Genomic DNA, 23,069 nt, shown 5'->3' on the forward strand with positions numbered 1-23,069 from the left:
TTTTTTTTTTCTTTTGCAAATCTCTTGTCCCTCTCTTCCTCAGTCTCCCTGTTCATGCCTCCTCCCCTCCCTCCTTTAAACCTCACCTTATCCACCCTGTAATTTGCGCGTCCCCAAAATGCTGAAGACATTAACCACAACAGGCTGACATTCATCCAGCATTGCTATCTCCTGAAGTTAGCATTTTTCACTGTCAAAACAATGTCAATTCAGCAGCGGGGAAATGCACGCAGCTTGAGTAACCGCTCCGCTTCATTAAAAGTTGATGATGAGCGATAGCTATTGGAGCGTCATTCGTGAGATTATTAAAGCCCCTCAAAAAAGGTTTTTACGACGCTTCGAAGGCTTTTTCCTGCAGATAGAGAATCGCTTGGTTTACCACTTGAGCACTTCCTTCAGTTTGGCAATAAAACAAAAGTATATGAACCTCGCCCCCCCCCTAAGCATTTAAAAAATAGATTTTCCAGTTTTGAAAAGTTTGGAGCCCCCATGACAGGCAAATCACAAAAGGATTAGAAAAAACTAAACAAAACAAAAAAAACAACAATAGAGAAGAGAAATCTCTGGTTTATGGAATAGGTCAAGTGAGATAAACCTTGTATTATACATCCCCTATATACTGCAATTTAACACCCACATTTATAAAAATCATTTGGTTTAAAGTTCAAAGTGGAGTCTTTGTGGTGAGAAGGCAGCGGTTCAGGCAAAAGCAAAAACGCGTAATAAAATAGGTCATGGGTAATTTTTAGGGTTTCACTATGCCTATTTTCAAATCACTAAAGACATTTAAAGGTTATTCAGGCTAAGCTGAATTCTCTATAACTAGGAGGAGGCTGAAAGGCTTTGTTTCTTAACCTATTAAAGTTTGGAGCGACTTCTGCTCATGTCTTTATTTAAAACGGCGCGCGCCGGAATGTGTTGTTTCAAGTCCTTGTGCAGACCCGAAAGCCAATTCTCCAAAGACTCAGACGGAGGGTGAAGCCCAGTGAGCCCCTGTGCTCTCTCCACATGTACTCACACACGATCCGTGCCGTAACTGCGATAGTCCACCGCGGCTGAAACGGCCACGATCAGCGCTGGAACCCCGTAGCCCACCAGGTAGAAGTAGCGCCGGCGCGAGTGCTCGCTCTCAAACACCTCCACCAGCATGATGTAGAGCTGCACGCCCTCCAGGAACATCCACGTGAACGCTGCCAGGAAGAAGAAGTGGAGCAGGGCGGCAAAAACCGCACAAGCAATCTGGCAGACCAGGATGAGAATGATAGAGAGACATAGAGAAAGAAAGAGAGAGAGAGAGAGAGAGAGAGAGAAAGGAGGGGGTGAATGGGCAAAGGAGAATAGCGATTTGAACATAACTGCCGGAGATAAATTTCAATCACTCGTGGGCATTGTACTGGCTTCCCGAAGGATTAAGTGTCGCGCTGAAGGGCATGACGTGACGAGGAGATCGGGTCATATGAGCGACTGCCGCTGCGCAGTATTTTCTGACCTCGCAGGGTTTGTGCCTCTCTAACAATTAGCATTGCAAGGCTTTGTTGGGCGGCAGGGATTGGATGTTTGCCTGCAGCGACTGGCAGAGGAACGCCGCAGCCACGGAGCCCATGTGGTCTTGTTTGTTCTTGTTGGCATGGATGAAAGGGAGATATGAAGACGACGAAGAAGTGAAGTCAACAGTCCAAGAGCCATTTGGAGCAAAAGCATGCTCAGGTGCGAGCACGCTGAGCAACCACGCACTTAAGTGTGAGGAGGAGACACAAACACACTACAAAGTGATTTTCATACATGTGCAAATCCACACACTTCCCAAAAACTAGAGGATGCACCATCTACCTGGCTTGATCAAATTATTAGCCCAGTTGAACATAACTGGCGTATTTTGTCACTGAAATGGATTCAATTAAATAACTAAAAGGTTGAGTGAGCATTAATTGCAGTCCAGGAGAGCGATCTTACAGCTGGGCCGTGAATCATCCATAAAACGTTATGGAAGGAAAAGGGTGTCGGGCTCAAGTGTTATCTTTAACTTCACAGGGAGTTGGCTTTGCAACTAAACTATGGACTGTAATTCTTCTTCTTTTTTTTTTACTTTGCATGCTAATGACGACTTTTAAAGATGAAAATGCAGATGCGCTTTAATGGCATAAAGTTCTAACGAGTCAGGCCGGATCATTTTGTTCTCTGTGACATTGATTTTTCATTATGTTTCACCTGCACCTCTAACCCAGGCAGTAAACAGCATGTGCACGGTAATATTATACAATCAATGACTATAAATAACTCAAATTATCATAAAGGATATTAAGCTGTAATGTGTATTCTGGAGCTGACCCAGAAGTCCAAAGTTAACAGTGTACTCTGCCTCATTAGCGAGCAAAAGCGAACTGACTGCGAGAGAACGTATGCTGGGAGAAAAGCCTTTGGCAGACCTGCATGCATGTAATGACGTCGTATTTGTCTGCCGCGTGAGCGCGGCGCGCACACACTTGAAGATGGCTGCGCGGTGACAGCATGCCTCCACCTGCTACCACAGCTGAGCTCTTACCGCAAAGTAATGCCATCCAAACTACAGTTATTATACTAGAAGGGGGTTTAGAGTATTGAACAGCTTAATCCAGATTAGTCTGAAGTGTTTGCAAATTGAAAAGCTGCAACAGGAGGTGGTTGCAGGGTGAATGGGTGAATTCATGTCGGCGAGGAGGTACAATATAACAGTGATCTCGATATGGGAATGGGGGCGGTGAGCTGGCAGGTGTTGGGTGTGCAAGTATGTGAGGGTATTTTCAAGTATGTGTTTGCCTCAGCGCAGCCATGGGAGGGAACATTTGTTGAATAAAGAGCATCCAATTCTTTTCTTTCAGTATTTCGTCTCAGCGAGCCTGACAGAATCTAAAAAGTCCAAGGCCACTGACTCTCGCAGGGAAGCAGCACTCACAGCACAGCGGGACTCCAAAGGTTATATTTTCTCAAAACACTTAAGGCTCTCAAATCTAGAGAGCAGATAGTGTACATCCTTCAGGGAGATATTTATCCGGACACATGAATGTACCCATTCCTGGCGGAGGCAGTACATAAAAAATAAAAAATGAAAAAAAAGCTGACTACACACACACATGAGTTTTCGATAGAACTGCAACTTTAGGATGAATATAAAATTTGAACATCGTAGTCTCACCGGCTGGTCGCCCCGATTGATGCCCACCAGGAACAGGGTCTCTGCGATGAACAGACTGATGCACAGGTTCTTATGGATGGTGTTGCGATCGCTCTGGAGGCCGCGGAAGAAGCAGAAGGTGAAGAGGCTGATGAGCAGGCAGACCAGCGACAGGAGGATGCCCACCCAGGTGATGACATCCAGAAGCATGTCGTGAACCGGGTCCTTGTTCTGCAACAGAGATGAGGAGAGGTGGTGATGCCATGTCGGATAGCATAAGGAAGATGACTTGTGTTCACTGATTAGGAAACCTTATTTATTTCTAAAAATCACAAGGATAACATCACTTCTGATAAAAACTCTTTTTTTTTTTTTTTTAATTTCAAAACATATCTGTTAGAATAGATAATGACATACTGCTGAACACAATGATTGTGTGCAATTGATTAAGTTAGTGACACAACTCCCAATTGATAAGTACTTTTAAAAGAGTCCAAACAACTGTTGAAGTTATTCTTTCTTCTATAAAATCAACATTAAATGTTCAGAAAGTACAAAATGGCTCCTAAAAGATCTCCCCCACTTACTCTTTCGGCGATATTCTCGTTTGTTTTATTTATTTCATAAGCTATCTAATGAAGATGTGTGGTTCAATTTATTTAATTTATACATTTAGGTATTTACCATATGTATTTTGTCCTGTTTTCAATGTGTTTCGGATGTGCTTAAGTTTCTACATTTCACTACATAGCTGCACCGTGTGTGTATTACAAGATTGGCTCTAGTGCCCCACAACCATGACTTATTTAAAACAGTAATTTAATGAGATGGATGAAAGTATAATTGCATGAGTCATAGGCTCACGTTACCCAAAACAAAACAAAGCGTCTTACAAACCTATGTTTACATTTGTATGTCAATGAAACATCAAGCAAAACAAAACTGTTAACAGAAAATTAACAGTTCGTTTAAATATGTGTAAATGTTTTTCAACCACAATGAGAACTGAAACAACAATGTATGCATTTCATATTTATAGTTTCTTGTATAAAGCCCAAACTGTATCATCTATTAAAAAAAACAACAATGACATGAAATTGAAACATTTTATCCCAGAAACAATCACAAAGCTTATATTTTTTTGGGATTGTTTTTTTTAGGGCTGAAGTGCATTCGCTCAGCCCTCCAATAAACCACTATACACACAAGCCACAGGTGGCCGATATGAATCATGAATTAGTCAGTGCGAATCAATTTCAAATGACCCCCTGTTGTTTCATTTTGGTCGAGCAACAAAGTGAAACACAAAGTGCGCAGCCCAAAGGGCCACAGGTGCACGAGACCAGCGCAACAGGAATTCAATCAAACAACAACATGGTCAATAACTTTCACTGTTGCTTTTAGACAATTTTCCCTTTTCGGATAGTAATTTGCCACCACAGCCAGTTTTGGGCACTAAAAAGCCTTTTGCCGACAGTAAATTTGTGGCTTTATGGCAGAGATAAGAATCAACAGTTATTCTGCTGTAGCCATGAAAGAGAATTTACATCAGTCCATAAAAGCAAAGTGCACATAGGGATACTTGTGGGGGGAGCAGGGGGAAAAGGCTGCACGGCTTAAAAGAGCAGAATCTGCAGAATGGCTGGCGTCGAATGGCTTCTTTGGCCTTGGCTGCATTAAAATAAACACAAACAAAGCAACGTCAGAGCTTACCGTTGGTAAACAACATATATACCATGTCTTGCAGTACTTTTGCCCGCTGCTTCTTTTTATTCCTGATCAGCAAAATAGAAAATCCTCTCCAACAGTTCATTCAGACAAGCGAGTCCTGACTCCCCGACAGACATGGAGATATTTCATGAAATAAAGATCAGTTTGATTTAACATCCACACACTGAGTCAGCTGCAACACCTGAACATTACCCGGAGGCAGGGAAAAAATAAGACGGTGGAAAGTGTTTGAAATAGCTATTTTGAAGTCAAGATGAAACGCCAACTGGTATGGATTCATCAGTGGTTAGGGTTATCAGCTGAGTCAATTATAACCTAGTTTAACAAAAACAAAAACAAAAAAAAAAACAGTGCCGCATCACGGTGAGCCGTCTTAACACAATCATATATCTCGGGATACCATCTGCAAATAAAAAAAAGAAAGAAAAAAGCTGGCAGCCTTGCTTCTACAAGATTCCACTTCCTAACTGCGCTTGTCATTGAAACAGACGCAGCTTCTCAAATCGAACCACATTTGGGATCAAGACCATGACTGTCAGTCATGTCAATTCTTCTTCCAGTAGAAAAGGAGCAGACAGGCACCATCTATATGTAAAACATGTGGATTAAACTGAGTGTCTTGATTTATTAACTAAACATAATTACTGCATCCAAACACTCTCGTCTGCTCCAGCAGGCTTCCCAATTTCCCAAAGGAATTGTCCCGTTTTCCACAGTGCTTGGGCATTGATTTTGTTATCTTACCAAAAGGGAGGTTGGTGGTTAATTTTAGAGAAATCTGTTGACCTTTTTTAACAACTGGCTGTCATTGCTGATGGGAGGTGTAGATTACCAAGGTGGAACTTGACATGACAACAGCAACTGAATGCTAATGAGGATCAAGCAGCCGTTATATTAAAGCACATACACGCAGAATAAGGCTTAAGGGCAAATGTTACATTTTTCATTGACGGGGTGTTCAATTAGGCACAGGTGAAAGCTAATCTAATCTTTACCTGGTAAGTAAAGTGTTGTGTTGCTGTGAGTAACTGACAGAGCACAGTCGAGCTGTTTAATATCAAAAGCGGTGTACGCAGTCATGGCCTCCAGGAAATAATATATGACTTGGGGCTGCAGCACGGGACGAACCCAAGAAAATATTTGCATACATTGAGAAATAACCCCACCGCGTGGTTAATACCTCTCTCATCCCAGAGCCTCTTTAAATCAGGCTTTGACCACAGTCAGCAGTATTTTCAGTGCGGAAAAAACAGAGACCATCAAGAAACAGCCCCGCCCCACGCCCGCCCCAGTCAACTCTTGAAACTTGGGGGATGAAGTATCGCACAGAAGCCTTGTTTAGTGGCAGCTCAGCTAACGCTAGCAGAGAAGGGAACAGATGCTGATCATTAACAGGCTCTGGTACAATAACAGCCGCAGTGCTCCTTGAGTCTGGGGAGAGCGCTCTTTTGATTTTCCTGCCTGATGAGCCGTTGTGTATATGTTGGAGGGGAGGATAGGGGGGCCGGCAAGATGTTGTACGGCGCAGACATCTGTGCGAGTGTGTATGTGTGTCGGTCCCGATAAAACCGAGTCTGCTTTCAGCCCCGTTGCTTTAGAAGGGTGCCTTTGCAGGCAGTGGGGGTCTATGGATGGCCGGTGTTTGTGCGGCACATGTGACACACTAGTGTGTTTTCAGTCCACTGCATGACAGAGGTATTGATGCAGTGGGTGGTACCGGCCATGGTGCATTGTGAGGGGACCCTCAGGTCTCCTGAGCTAGCGAGCTGTGGAGCGGTTGCAGGCTCTATCCATCACAATCCCACCTTGAATTGGAGAGGGGCCAGGTCAGCGAGGAAGAGACAGCAAGAAAAGAAGAGAGAAAAAGAGACAAAGCTACGGAATGCAAGAGAAAGGGGCAGGGAGTGTATCTCCACCTTGGTGATGGATTTACTGTGGAATGATTTCTTTGTTCTGGGAGGTGGATGATGGCTGAGACGTCTCCAGCCACAATGTCTCTGCTGAAAAGTTTTCCTTTTACTGTGGGCTCTGCCCAGGCAGAATGGCAAATGATGTGATCTGCACAGCCTCACCTCGCACCAGCAAGCCTCCATGATGGAAATCCGTGTGAGGGTCTCTAAAGTGGGCAGACGTAATTTACTCTGAAATGCACTTGCTGTGTCGCAAGGGCAAACCCAGTCATGTGGCATCCATGTTACTTAGCAGGGCGAGGTACATTTGTGCACATTCGATTTGTCTTCCAATTTTTCTTTCCTACATTTTTTTTTTTTCTCTCTTATTTCTTAAACACACATATTTTTCATTCCAGCCGGATGCCTGGAGAGATTGGATTTGCCCCTGATCTGCTAACACCTCACACAAAATAAGGTTTCTGGGCACTCAAGCAGTGTGAGGACAAGGAACAGACATGGCGATGAGCCCTTTTTCATTGTGGTTGTTTCTTTTTGGCGACGCCATCTTACCCTGAAATTACATCACATGCACTTAATTACCATAACATCCTTTGTCGTGTGCCGGAAAACTCCAAAACCAGTTTGAAATTTGGAAGGAGGGTGAAGTGAGGAGTGTCAATCCCTTGTATCTAATAGAACCACTCTCAGCATGGGGCCACAAAGCCAATCCAATTAAAATGCATAAATCTCCCCATGTGCCTCCAGAGCCGGGCTTTGACTCATGAAATACGGCAGGCAGGGCAGACAGTTGCGCTAAGGGGTAGTGGCCCACTGCGGGGAGTCATGTGACAAGTTCACCTACGATACGGAGGATTTATGATGTGCATGGGGATGAGGAACAGTTGGGGAGAAGGCGTATGAATCAGGGGTCCTGGCAAATACGTCACATTTTAAAAGGGCTGGGAGAGAGGTTCCAGCCCGCTTGGCGAGGGTTGACATTCAGCACATGCACCGGGTGTCACACTGTGTTCAAAGCTACAATAACTAAGATATAGCATTTTAAACACGACTTTCAATTTTTGTGGCAGTGGCCATGGTCTCCCGATTCTCCATCTGTACCTAAAAACATAAACCGATTTATTTTGAACCGCGGCAACCGCGGCTCTTGGAGTGCGTGCGCCGCGCTTTTAAGTTCCACCATGAAATACACATCCAACCTTGACTGTCCTTTCTCATCATAGTTACTGTCTGATGTGCCAGTGTGGGGAACTTCTATAAGGACAGTGATGAATGTTACTCAAATATCACCCTCTCCATCATGCAGTTATATTTACTGGCCTATCGGGAATAGTGCCTCTTACTAGTAACTCAGAGCCTCTCTGGGGCTTATCTAACCATGCACATCTACTATGTACATAATGGTCTTGAGGTGGAAACAGAACAGAATATTTCTTATGTTGAGACGTCTGTTTTAACCCACCTGCAATAGGATTTTTTTTAGCAAAAGCGTCATCCAGCAATCTGTGTGATTTGAAAAGATAAATTAAAATGACAGGAGTCATAAAGTAGCCCTGGGAGGTTCATTAAGCATGAGGGATGTTAAAAAAAAATATCATGCTAGAATTATTGATCCTGTATTTGTATCTGGGAAGTCAATATGTGTGACAAAAATAGGTTGAGATCCCCGCCGTCGTTAAATAGTCAGAAGGTCAAATGATTCGATTTGAAATGTTCATTTAGTGTCCAAGTTCAATACTCCCATCAAAGGAGGTAAATCCTGCCTTTCAGTACGATTGAAATGAGTTTATTTACAATCAATTTCAAGCGTCTTTTATCACAACTGAACGTCTCGAGGCTCAGCAATGGGACATCTTGAGGTTAGAGTCGTCAGCGTTCGTCGCAGAGTGACATCAAAGCACACCCACTTGTATCTCTTCCTCCCAAAAAAAAAAAACCCCGCTTGCCATCATTCTGAAAGATACATGAGACATATAATCTACCGCACACAGCTGCTGTCTGCGAGTACAGTTTTAATTTGTTTACGTGGCCAACGGCAGTCTTCCACTCAGATTGCAGGATCAGTCAAAGGCATCAGCTCTCTGGCTGGATCGCCCAAAATTAGCGAACAAAGGACTTGAGTGGCAATACAGGAGGCAGTGACAAGCACTTGATACCCTTGTGATTGCCTCACGGGCAGCTACCTGAACCTTTTCCCCCCCCGACAGACATATTAGGAGCGCGTGCATTTGATTTACTGCTTGAGCATATGCAACTTTATGATAAAAATAAATCACATTTGGTAACTTGATTAGGAATATTGCATTAGATGCCACCGTGGCTCTAAACATCTTTGCGTACTCGCTTGGAAATGATCAAACAACGTTCCAAACAACCACAATATGTGATTTAGGAATTATTTTAAGGAACTAATTGACTTCAAACATAATTAATCCCAATGAGACCGAGGTTTCTCTCCTGCTCAGTCTGTCAACCAATCTCACATCCTGTACAGTACATTTTAGTTCAACACTCTCTTATTAATATAAATGTGTGGGCATTTTTCTTTTTTACCTTGCCTACACTTCAAATCATTGTCAGCTTGAGTCTGATGACAATGTCCCGATGTTAAAAACTGTGAGCCCACATATATATATACGTAGGTTTTTCTTTTTTGACAAATGCTTCAGCTCAAAGTGCTGAAACTTTAGTTGGTAAAGCCTTTAAACTCTTAATGGTAGGTGAAGACTGTCATACCTGTCAGGTTTGATTATATATAATTAGTGTGAAATGATTGTTATTTTGAAACAATGTACCTCACCTGGCTTTGAGAACTTTACTGCTGTATTTCATGGAGCGAGCTCATTTATTGTGAGAAATGTGATATAAGGACAATTAAAGAGAACCTGATAGAGGCGTAAAATGCAGGGATTTCAAGCCGACTTTGAATGAAAAGCACTCATACAGTAAGGTTACACTTATAAGCAGGAAAAAACATATATTATATTATGTTGCCTGGGTTGATGAGGGGATATAGCCCCACCAAGTTCAATGTATCCCCTGCTTCTGCTCTTATAATTTTGATTGCAGTTACAAGTGTAAATGTGAAAATAGTGTTTGCCTTTCTGTACTCTGACTTTGCGCAGAGTCGGCTATGATCAGCTTAAATGTCCCACGACCTTGTTGGACATTCTATCGAGTTTTACATTCAATATATATAAGTAAGCTTCTACATATAACTCTCAACAACCACACAAGTTATATATTCTGTCATCCAGTCTTCTATCTTTACTTTAGACTTGTCTTCATTATACTTACATTACTTTGCCTTCTAAAATGTGGGTTTTCATAAAAGGCTGCCAGTTCCCCCCTTTAGTTCGTCCACAAATGGCAGTTTGTATGTGGCCTTCTAAACATGGAAGTTTGTTTGCAATCAGAACTAGGGTATTGCTCCAGGACCAATACAGACAACAGTTTAATAACCCTTAAATCACTATTGTTGAATGTTGCTCTCATTACTCCTGCCTAGCCCTGCTCGTACCCGGGATGAGGTGATATTGTGGGAGGACTTCTCCGCTCCTGGAAAGGAAATTGTAATTTAAACTTGACTAGCCCGCTCCCACCCACTTTTGAAAATGCTGGGGAAGAATAAACAAGGCTAAAAACATAATCTGTTGCTCTGAGGGTAATGAGTAATAACAATGCTGGGATGATGAGCTGTGGTACGTTCTGTTGCCATGGTTACAAAAACAGATATGTCTCTTCAGTTTATGAGATTTGTGACATTCATGCACGCACACGCACACACACACACGCACGCATGCACGCACGCACGCACACACACACACCCTTTGCCCCATTCGAACATTCAACACAGTGACAGTTTGTCAAATAAAAAGCCTCCATTGCTCCCATTCAGACACCACCCAGCAAGCTGTCTTTTATAACATCCAAGGAAAGCGTGGTGCAAAGAGAGAGAAAAACAACCAAACTATCACTAAGAGCTGGGGTGTAACTACTGTCCACTTTGCAGCATTGAACGTGGTGCCAGAGGCGAGCCAGACTGGCTTGACTGAAAGAGCCGCTTTAAATGCTTCCTCTCTTCTTCTCTTCTGCTTTTAATGCGCGGAGTCTTCTTCGCAGCTCCCCTATACGTGCCAGATTCAAGTCAAGTCGTCCATTCAAGTCATGCTGCCGAGTGACAAACAGCGCCTTTCTCTGGATGGACGTAAAGCACCGTCCCGGGATCATGTGTGTCAGATACAGGGGAGGAAACAAACATCGTTAATGTTCCTATTGTGTGCATGAATGTTTTTGCAATTGGGTTTGTGTATTGTGTCCGATGGAAAAACAAAAAAGAGGGCGAGGGGCCAGCTTGAGATGAGGCCCAGAGATATATTGTTTTCGCCTACTGATTTAGAAGAGCAGCTTGACAGAGACATATTATATTAGATACCAAAAGTCACTCGACTCTGCCAGCAGCAACCTCTTCAAGCACCCTGTCACTGAAATACTTAGGCTGTCGACATCAAAACAAAAAGAAATGGCAATCTAAAACCCGCAATGCAACAGCTGTTCTTTCATTTAACATACAGATTTAGGCTCTTGTCACTGCCGTTTCTTCTACTTTGTGTAAACTTTCCATTAGCACATACATGTTAGATGTGCTCCTCATCTTCTGATGACACTTCCAAAGCTAATTTCACTTTGTCACTGTGATTTATCTTTGAATATTCTTATTTTCAACTCAAACAATGTGCAAAATGTGTGGTGAAGACATTTCCCACATAATGCCACATAATGAGTTTTACACATAATGCTACAGTTGCAAGGTTGCTTTTTTTTAAATTTCTAAAAAATGTCAATAGTGATGACATGCTTTTACCCTTAACAATGTTATGACATCCTTTTCAGTCCGTTTTGAAACAATTCAAGAACCACAGCTCAATGTGTGAAGCTTTGAACAAATATTAATTTGGTTAAGGAGAGTTGAGCGCAAGGACAGGGTTGACCATTCAAAGATTTTGAAAAGGAGGTCTGAAGGCCAAAAGAAAATTATAAATCATTAAACCAAAATATCCCAAAAAAATGGTTTCACAAGCGGTTACGGCTCTCAAACAGCTGCTTACAGACTTGCTCCATGCTGGAGTCAATCATATTGTATATTTGAACTGCTTCACACATATGGGGGCTTGAAGATAGCGGCAATCAATACACACTTACACTGGGTCATTGTTTAAAACTTCACAAGAATAGCGTGCATTGGCACTTTGAGTGTGTGCACGTCTGCAAAGTGCTGCGAAGGTCAGAAAGCAGTTATCTGCCTATTTTAACCATTGGATTAAAAGCGAAGGGGCACAAAACATATATTGACAAACACGGCTGCAGACCTTGTGCTTTATACTGGCTGATTTTCACCTTTTTTTTTTTTTTTTGCCAGCCAATCAACATTGAACGAGTTTGCCGTTTTAACCCTGAGGGATCAATGTTTTTCTAAGTCTCTCAAACCACATTCACAGAATATACATATATTTTCCTTTGAATGAAAGCTTCCAATTTTTTTTATGTTTTAATGTTTCCAGTTTTAGGCAGAAAAGGAAAGAATGTAGCTGCATGTCCTACCTTGACGTCCACGTGAGCCATGAGGACGGCGAAATTGGTGAGATGCGTGCAGGAGCAGGTGGTGTGGGTCCGGTTGGTGCCGAGCAGGCGGCAGTCCTGCGTGGACCAGTACCCAATCATGGTCCGCTTGGAGTAACTCCAGAATGAACAGTTGGGGTTAAAGTTCTCCTCGGATTGCTGTTAATGGGCAGAGAAAAGCCAGCAAAATAAATGAGCAGGATCACAAAGTTCCACGCACGGGGTCTGGAGTTAATCGCACATTAGCTCGGTCCCTTTTTGCCTCCCTTTTTGTTTGCGGAATAAACATCCTCCTAAAAAAAAAAAAAAAAAAAGAGGCTAAATTCTCTCCACTGCAATCCATATTCATTTGAAAGTGAATTGCAGGTGCTTTTACTGTCATAAAGCATCAAGCGGCCTCATGCCTGCTTTTCATTGTGCCTTCTGACCTTTCTCTTTAACTTTCCCGGCGCGACAATGGACCGCCACACTGTTTAATGGGCTCCGCTGCTGTCTGTGCCGGGCTGCCGTTCTAATGACAAGCACGCCTCCCCGCTATCCTGCTTGCCATTTTATAAAAGTCATCCATGACTCTGAGGTTAGGTAACACACAGGCACAACAAAAACATAACTGCTGATAAATAGATACGTCAACAGCCGGTTCCTCTTGAGCCCAATTGCTTTTGTAGCCACAGAAAACGACCCTCCGTATCCTTTTCTCGGCGATTATCAGATCCCAAGGTTAAACGCATCTGCTTTCTTAGGATAAACACTACGAACGGAACCGGAGGTTTTCGTAGTTTCACACTCGCTGTAGGGTGATTACCCTAATAAGGTTTATCCTCTGCGAATGCAAATGTGCCGCTGATTGAGTTTCCCCTTCACACACCCGAAAACCCTGCGTAAAATATTCCGCAGCGAGGAGATGGGATGACCCTCCGTCCCATTAATGGCTTTAATTGGTCCCATTAAGTGGCAAGGCAAGGAAGCGAAACAATAACTAGAGGACACATCATCATCCCAGAAGACCAGTGATCCAAAACCTCACATTTGAGAGGGAGCTGTGGGAACGATGACATGCAGGAGCCCCTCCCCAGAAGCACAGTAAACATGTCTGACATTCCTTGTCAAGGACAAAGTGGAACGACAAGTCCCGTATCATATATTCTACCATTATGCTCTGTATACAGTTATTACTCATGCAATTTTATACTCCAGGAAGTGAGGACATTCCAAAAAATATAAAAAAACATATTTAATCACAGGAGTCTTTCGAATGAATATAAATAGTTTTTTTATACTGTAATGTCTACATGAAATCTTATTTAATGTCTGTACATGTTTGGGAAATATTGAAATTGGCAACATGTATTGGGGAAAACATGAAAAATCTGAGCAGTAAGAGTAGAAGACAGAATATGATAATTAGCCAATGACCACTGTGGAAAATTATTGATTTTGTTATTGAGTCATTTAGCAATAGAGTCATTCGTGTTGTCTTTTAACTAGTCCTTCAGAACATGCATATTTAATTGACACACATTTTATTGTAATCGAAAGTAAAGATTTCTTTTTGAGTCACAACTTCATTTATCAATGCAGGTTTTAACTTTACCAAAGATTCAGCAATACACCCTTTCCCAATTATTTAGAAAATGTACTAAAATCTGTTGTCATCCAACAATTTTGCATTCTGCATACTTTTTCTAAGTGAAAGCCACATTTGTAGAAGACCTTCCAACAAAGGAATCCGATCTCAACTCATGTGATTGGTTTTACCAGTTTACCAGAGAAAGCAAGCCCCTTTATTTGATGCCCCAGTCAATATTTTGTGTCAATATTGCATCCACTCAAGTTTAATTAATTGATGGAGCCAAAATTATAATCATGATTATTATGTGATTAATCATGCAGCCCCCCAGTGTGCACAGAATGTACTCTATATGTAAATGCCTGTTTATTTATGGCATTCTAACATGAGGAAATGACAACCACAGTGGAAGCTCTTCTGGCACACTCCAGTGTTACAAGTGAAAGCAGCTTTTCCAAAAGGGCCCTATTTTATTAAAAAAAATGCCTTGATGTGAGCGAGAAAATAGTATAATAAGCGCCCCCCCAAACATTAGACCAACAGTAAAATTAGTGAATCTACAGTAGAAATTACAAATTACACTGAAGACAGGTGAGTCAAAGCAATAACTGCGATGACATTGCCCCCTTGACATTTCCCCACCATTTCATTTTGACATCCATAAGCTATCGTCATACTGCCTTCTCTGCCGCTCTGCACTCCTCGTCTCTTTCTGCTGCTGTTGCGGCTTTCTTCCAGGTCCCTCCCACACATGAGACCTGCTGCAATTCTCCTATGGTTGTACAACATCTTTGATAATAGCTACAGGCACTGTTTGTAGACAAAACAGGGATATTTTGAGGGTAGCGGAGTGCGGAGAAGATAATGGAGTCAAGAGGGGGAGAAGTCACGACTCCCCGCTATGACTAAGCAGCCTCCAGTGAGGACGAATATGACTGATATTTGTTCGGGAGATGAGGCCTGCGCTCGAGCTAATAAACAACAGCGTGCTTCCCTCACTGTCACCTTGTGAGCAATTTTGGTTCCTCGCGATTTAATTTGTCACACCTTTCCCGGAATCAAAATCGCTTTATTTCCGACTTAATTTTCGTGGTTTGAGGAGGGATTTGTGTGTCTTCGTTGTGCTTCTGGGGAGAGAGAAAATGATGATGATCGGTTCCATCCACAAAATGCACGTGCAAGGGTGTTTCCTTAAGCGGGCACGCCAAACCGCACCGACATCCAAGTGAATAAACAAAGCTGACGTGCAGAATTACCTGGAGGTGTTTGATGGTGAAAATGACCGGGTCAGAGAGATAGACCTTGTTGGAGTCCTTATTGATGGCGGCGGTGATAACCGGCGAGTTAACGATAACGGAGTAATTGGTTGCCAAGGCTTCACTGCCCAGCTTCATGCTGGCGTTCTCCGTTGAGAGGTAGACCCCGATGTGTTTGTACAGGACGAACGCGATTCGAATTTCGCCTGAAAGAGAACAAATACAATTAAATAATGACAAAGGGCAATTTGGGGGAGAATGAGGTGAGGTGAGATCCTTCTTTGACAATGAATGATTAAAAACAAATATAAGATGCCTGCATTTTGGGAAAACCTTTCCACACACACACACACACACACACACACACACACACACACACACACACACACACACACACACACACACACACACACACACACACACACACACACACACACACACACACACACACACACACACACACACACACACACACACACACACACACACACACACACAAAATATAGAATCCAATATTTGCTTTCAACTGAACCACAAACTCAATTAATGTGGGGCCCTGCTGGAGCCTGGGTGGGATGGGGTCGGGTGGTGGTGGAAGGGCCGTCACATTCAATTAATATAATAGATGTTGGCCGGTCACAATTTCCTCAACCCGAACTTGTCTTCAGACAGCAAACAGATGCTGCTGTACATTATTTCCTGCTGCGTTCAATGCTGATGACGTGACAACTTTACAGGATAGAAGAAGTAATACCGAGTTCTCCTCCTTATAACCCCAAAACCAGCGGCGAGCGCAGACGTCACTGCATCGAAATGAAAGGTTAAAATGTCAAATTTGAGGCTTGATGTTGCATTCTCTTAGAAGTAGAAATGTTTATGATACGAGTTGGAAAAATGACTTCATTAAAAATAATGGGCTTATGTTGCCAACAGTTTCCAGTAACCCCCTTCCCCTGCATTAAGCTATACCGACTATTTATGGTTGATAATGTCCCATTAAAAAATAAGGTCTGGATGGACCTTAAGTTTCTGGCGCGCAGAAGAAATGTCTACTTTGTGCTTGAAAATAATTTTGATTGGATATTTGCGATGCACCTTCAAACGTAAAGCGTGTAGCTCCTGAATCAAAGTGCAAACATTAAAATGCAGTAGTGCAATAGTGTAAGGATGCGCCTTAACATGGAAGCACATCATAAATTATTATCATAAAGTAGTATAAGCTACTATTTCCGAATTTTGATTTGATAAAAAAACATGACAAGCGAAGCAGGGATATGTTAGCAGACATAACCACAATGTTTCATTCAGGTTTTCACTGACACACCAATCCAATGCATTTCGGACAATAATCATCTTTGAAGGACTTTAACAGCAGTAGGAATTCCTTTATTGCACACAAAAGTAAATAATAGCTTCAAGATTAAGTAAAAGTCCAACTTTTTTTTTTTGGGGGGGGGGGGGAAGGAACAATAAACCCTTTGAAAACCCTTTTCCGTGTGATGGCTTGGAAAGTAATGTTCATGAAAAGCTGCCTTAACCTGAATGTGAACACGCCTTTCCAAAAGTATTTTCTGTAGACTATTTTCTTTTGTCATGTTGACACAAAAAGCTTCTCCTCAATCTTAAGTTTGATTTAAGACTTACGTTTACCAGAAAATCTGATCCAAGATCAAAACAACGCATCCTCCGCACACTTATGTCACATAGATCAATATCAATGTGATTAAAGTGTGCGAGGAATTCCAACAATAAATAGTTTTCTGACAACTGGGCTTTATTAAAAAAAAAAAAAAAAAAAAAGGCTTTTCATATAATTTATCTAAAGGTGTGATAACAAAACGGCTGCTGAAAATAATCCTTTTGTGTAATCATTTTGAATGCAACAATGAGAACCGCTCATTACGAAAACCCCCTCGAAGAAAGAACCGGTGTCAGGTTTGCTGAAAGATTTCCACAAGGAGATAAAAAATAAAATAAAAAATCTTTTCCCGCATCAATAAACAGTTAATTCACCTCCCCCCAAAAAATGTGGTGACCACTTTATTTTTCTATCTCCCTGACAAAAGCAACCATTTTTCCACTTAATAATTTCCCATTGTCATTCTCTTTTGCACACACACACACACACACACACACACACACACACACACACACACACACACACACACACACACACACACACACACACACACACACACACACACACACACACACACACACACACACACACACACACACACACACACACACACACACACACACAGCCATGCCTTATCCTGCAATCCTACTTTCAGTGCTAATATGAAAGAAAAGTTCCCACCCGCCATGAAGGCGATCACTCTCTCAGATGAAAGGAAAACAATTTGGGTTCTATAGCACGAGATGACGGGGAAATATCTGCCACCCTGCTATAACGACTCCGCCCGGGCACGGCTGGACGTGGACTCAGTCATCTAGCCGAGATGCACCGGGCACAGCTTGAGTCGATTCCGATTTGCATGAGCTGATAGCAAAGTGGAGAAATGGGGCTGCGTTGCTCCTGAAGATCGCGGCGTATTGTATCTAACTGCCTCATTTACAGTTTGGAGCCGGTGCTTGGATGTAACTGATTCTTATATGAAGCCAGCAGGAAGATCTCTGTGCTTTATATGCACACCAACAAAGGATTTGGATAGTAAATTGGAAGTTATTCACAAGCATCTGCAATGAGATTCCTATGATTCCATGCCGCAGTGGCATGAATAAAAGTTGGCAAAAAAAGGTTCTTTGATTAATTATCATTGGTATTGTACATCAGAAAAGTCTTCGAGGATTACCACACCATTTATACTCCAGAAAAGTCCCATTTTGTCTGTTACATTTACCTCAACCTTCAACAATAAAGCACCTGGAGCAGCGAGCGGTTAACAATGGTGGTGTTACCGTTTCGTCCGTGCTGCTTCAGCGTGTTCGCTGAGAGGTGGATGGAGTTGCCTTGTCCTCCAGTTTGTGGGAACTTCAGATCCGGCAAGTTCCCATCTGTGCTCATCCTTGCGACTTCCAGCTCTGTACAGCAAACACAAAAAAAAAATACAAGTCAAGCCCACATTTAGTGATCAACAGCAGGGTTGGAGAAACCACGTCTTTTTTTGTCCATGAATTTGGCCAATAGGACATCTGAATGGGGTAACCTTTGTGGGTTCATGAATTATTTAACATGTAAGAAAAAACAAATAAATAAACAAAAAAAAAATATCTTATCTATCTTATTTAAACTGAAATGGAAAATATGTCTCATTCCCTATTTTAATCACTTTTCGAAAAGCCAGCATCAGAATTAAAGAGTTTTTTTTTTTTTTTTTTACAAGCGACTCATTAAAAACTGGGTAAAATAGAAACTCTCTCTGCATGTAGCATTTGCACCAAGCGAAGCACCTAAACCGTGTTTCTATTTGTGCAGCGTAAAACGTAAGGAAATGAGTTCTGTTGTAGCGGCTGCTATACGTTTGCATTGTTCCGCAATCCTGCCATTTCTGAACAGAGGCGAAGAGTCTAGCGACGCTTAAAGCCACAGTAAAAACCACTAATGAGAAAGTCTGCAGCTCGCATTAACCGAGTTTTTCTTTTAATCTGCATTTAGAGGTAATTATGATTGGCGTACAATTGAAATCATCATAGGGACGTGTCATTAATGCTCAGGTGAAGACCCCAGCCCACAGCAGACATCAGCCATTAGCAGATTTCAAACACACTTCTAATCCCCTCGCTAAATCAAAAAGCTTTCTTCATGTAGTCACAGGTTTTTATTAATCACAGCACCCCCAAAGAGCACTAAATGCAACACATCTTTTCATGATTCACGCAGCTTTGAAGTACTGCCTCGCTCTTATTACTTAGCGTTCAGCGGAGGTCAGGGTCTTGCTATGAATGACTATCAAGAGTGAAGGTGATGCTGGTTTTTTTTTTTTCTTCTTCAACTGTAAAAGTTAAAGGTTGTCTTTGAAGAAAAAAAAACACCAAACAAACCAAAAAAAAAAAACGCTGTCATTTTAAGGAGCACAGAGAGCGAGAGACACAAGAAGACGATAAAGACAAGCGAGGGAAGACGAGCTGGCTTTCATCCGGCAGCTCAACAGCTGTTGTGTCTCTGAAGCGAGCTCCTAATTTATGGTTCAAAGATTCCGGTGTCATACAGCAGAGGAAAACGAGTCGCTGATAGGAGCCTGGCTGAAATAAATAAAAGCTCGCTCCATCAGCGTTATTACGGCGGGATGCAACTGAGCTTTTAATAAAGCAGCCGAGTCTGCCTGAGCGTTGAAGAATCCAAATCGGATCTCCCCGAGGGGATTTACAGTATCTGTCTATGCAGTCAGGTACCACCGACCCGTGCGCAGATTAGGTATTCCCAAATGTCAAATCAAACAAGTGCAGAAGCGGCGGACGCGTTTCTCTGTAAATATGCCCAGACACGCATGCGCGGTGCGGGCAGTTTATGTACACATTTACAATTATCAACATCACAGAGTAGCCTTTGGCAGGAATGTGTTGACACCGGCTACATTCATAAACACTACTACTGAGATTGTATTGAAAAGATTTAATATCAATGTTTATTTATTAGATGGCACACGTTTAAGACTATAGTTTCACAGTCAGTGCATTGGGCAAAGGTTTTGCTTACAGTTAGGACTTTTAATACAGCTGGTCACGAATTCCAAAGAAGCCATCGGCTTTTTAAACATAGTTTTTTTTTTTAACACTACTCAAGATGTAATTGGACTTTATGTGGCCTCTGATCTAAAATGTGTTTGACACCTTTGGTGTGAAGCTTATTTCTAAAATGAGAGCCGGCAGTAGCAGTGTTCTTGTGAGTTCTCAGTGAAGAACGTCCCTGGTCCCTTATGTGTACAGTCTCTCGGTTGAAAACTAGAACAACACCGTTTTTAGCATTATCACATAGTTCGGAATTGAGGTTTCATCTGTTTCACAGTAAATAAAACAAAGAAAAAAAAAAAAGAAAAGAAAAAGACATGTCGTACTACTAGTAGTACACTTCGTTTCAGAGTTTTGTTTCCTCTTCATTATACAATGGTGGGTGGCCATTTTACACAATGATTGACTTCACAAAAAAACTAGGACAATTGATTAATTATAGTGTGATGTATGCCCTTCTGCAGCTCTGTCCCTGCAACGTGTAATTTTCATGTTCATATTTATTCATTTCCATATTTGTTCATGTTGGATTAGCTCAGACGTCACAATCCTTTTTTTCTCTCTGTGAATTAATTAAGGGCTCCTTTAAAGAAGGATTTGGACGATTTTTCAGCCTAAACATCTCTGTAGTCTGTGGGTAATTTTCTTATTTTCTTTTTTTTTTTTGGGGGGGGGCGCGCTGAATAATCCATTGTCCAAGTTTGAAACCAATCAACATCGTCTATATAAGAAAGTAGCTGTAATCTGTGGGTGACTGTCTGGCTTGATCAGCACTGATGCTTTGACTGTTGACAGCAAATACTTTCAGTTATACTCCCGAGTTCGCTGCCATTGTCAGTGGGGGGAAATTCTGAACTTGCAACAACTCGATCAAGTGTAAAGAAAGAAAAAAAAAAAAAAAGAAGAAAAAAAAAAACCCCAGCTGAAACTCAATTAAGCCTGATAACGCATTCAGCTGATGGTCTGATTTCAGTGGACTGTGACACTTCTGACTTTGATAAAGGTTAGTGCCAATGAAAAGCTACAAAGAGGGCACATTTAATCCTCCCTTTCAAACTAAAGCTTCCCATAGTTTCGCTTAAAAAAAAAAAAAAAAAGAATCTTTTGTCTTTAAACTCTCCTGGGCTTTTGTAAAGGCCAAGGGGGAGGTGAGGTGGGGTGTGTGTGTGTGTGTGTGTGTGTGTGTGTGTGTGTGTGTGTGTGTGTGTGTGTGTGTGTGTGTGTGTGTGGGGGGGGGGGGGGTTATATTCCAATTCAACTTAGTTAAAACAATACCCCAGATAGCTCACCATTCCCTAGATTCCAAGCCTGCCTTTTGAATAAAGGTAGCATTTTTCTTCTCCCTCTCCTGCTCTTTTTTTTAAAAAATTTTTTCCACCAGTGCGGTTGTGTAAAAGAGCTTACAACAAGCTTTGGGGAATTTCTTTGATGCCATAGGAGTTGCTGGACCCGAAGGCTATAAATTCAAAGCCGGTTTGAATAACACGCTAATCGGCAGAAATCTGTTCGTGAGATTATCATGTCGAGAGCGAGGCGAGCTCTTGTGCAGACAAAGAGCTCGATGAGCACATGCAGTGTGACGCGCAAACACAAACACAGACACAATGGCTGAGGAAATATCCTTCTTTGAAAGCGAGGAAAGCAGATCTCATTACCAGCGCCCGACTAAATTTGGAACGGATCTTTCCTGTGGGTCGGCATTCATTTTGAAGCAAGACAACCAGGTCGCCCTGACCAATAATCACAACATGCCACCAGACGCTGTGTGTCTGAGATAGAGTACATTTGCACGGGGGGGGGGGGGGGAACCAAAAAAAATAAATAAACCCTGCGTGTTTCATGTAAGCCGAAGTGAGGGATCAATAATTTGCTGCTGCGGTGATTACCAATGTTTGAAAGGGTCTCCTTGTCCTCATTTAACTACCCTTGCATTGGATGAGGGATTGCAGGAGCCAACTGGCTGAGAAAAATGAGCCGCGCAAACAGAGAGATAAGGCCTAGTAAACATGTCACCCGCACATAATTAACCAGACTACCACTACGTGCTATAAAATCTCACTTCGGTCGCGCAGGCATCGTCTCATTCGCCTCTCCAAACGAGTCCAGAATCTCCTAATACCCAGATGGATTGTGTGCCAGATACAATAAAACCCATTCTATTAATTCTCCTTACGCTTGCTTCCTTTTAAGTCAGTAGACCTATATTTTTTTTAGGTTGCCATGGCAGCAGGAACTCGGGGAAAAAAAACCTCCCACATGTTCAGAGAAAAAGGCGATACACAATGACAGTTCCCCTTAGCCTGAGCTGCAAAAAAAAACCAAGCATGATTCAATTTTGTTTTACTTTGTGTTGTTTAAATGGCTCTCAGCAAATTCTGAACTTAAACAACTGATGCGATCATTTTGAAAAACAAACAAACAAACAAAAAAAAAAAAAACACTAGGGAAAACTGTAATGACAGAAGTTCTATTATCCGTGCTCTGGCTCGGTATTTATGCACTGAATAATGAGCCGCTGATCCCTGATCTGCACCACTAGTGGTTAATTCCGGCTAATAATTGACACGAACATAAACACAATCATTTGAGATAATTGTCAATTCACAGCTGACTGCCGTCAGCCATAAGCGGCTCTGTCTAACCTCCTACAAGTGGAACAAAAAAAAAAAGCATCACTCCAGTGACCTTCACACTTGATCCGCCACCTCAAGAGCTCTGCTGTCAATATGAGACTACGCTGATCAATAGCTGCACGGTGAACTTTGTAACCCCAGTGCAACAAGCAGCATCGGTGAGAGTTGGGACGCTTGAGTGAAAACACAGAAAGAAAAAAAAACAACAGCAAAAAGAAGATCGCAGGAATGATTGAGCTCCTTAATTTTAGCTTAAAAAAAAAAAAAAAAAGGTCTAAATATCATAATTGGCATCGCTGCATCTTCCACATGAGCTAATAATCTGTCTCTGAGCAGCTTGAGGAGATAATTCTGCCCAAGCTGGTTTACTCATCAAAAACAAAGACAACCAAATTAAATGTAATTTGCTTGCTGGCATACCATTTGCAATGCTTTCTCTCTCCAGAGGAGAAATCCAGATCCCCAATCGTCCTCTTCTGCCCCGAAATGTGTTTTCGGTTATTGTTG

General features: G+C 42.1%; 1 protein-coding gene across 2 annotated transcripts in view; it reads right to left on the reverse strand.

The window, feature by feature from the left end:
- LOC308124001 (adhesion G protein-coupled receptor L3) overlaps positions 1-23,069 on the reverse strand; it is a 236,365-nt gene that overhangs the window by 28,418 nt on the left and 184,878 nt on the right. For both annotated transcript variants that reach the window (XM_080486757.1, XM_080486756.1), the window contains exons 12-16: positions 18,160-18,282; positions 15,238-15,443; positions 12,394-12,570; positions 3,173-3,382; positions 1,019-1,239 (exon numbers count right to left, since the gene is read on the reverse strand). In XM_080486757.1, coding sequence (XP_080342883.1) covers positions 1,019-1,239; positions 3,173-3,382; positions 12,394-12,570; positions 15,238-15,443; positions 18,160-18,282 — 937 coding nt within the window. The remainder of the gene's footprint in view (positions 1-1,018; positions 1,240-3,172; positions 3,383-12,393; positions 12,571-15,237; positions 15,444-18,159; positions 18,283-23,069) is intronic.

This window comes from Lipophrys pholis (genome assembly GCF_963383615.2).
Source record: "Lipophrys pholis genome assembly, chromosome: 18".
Lineage (NCBI taxonomy): Eukaryota > Metazoa > Chordata > Actinopteri > Blenniiformes > Blenniidae > Lipophrys > Lipophrys pholis.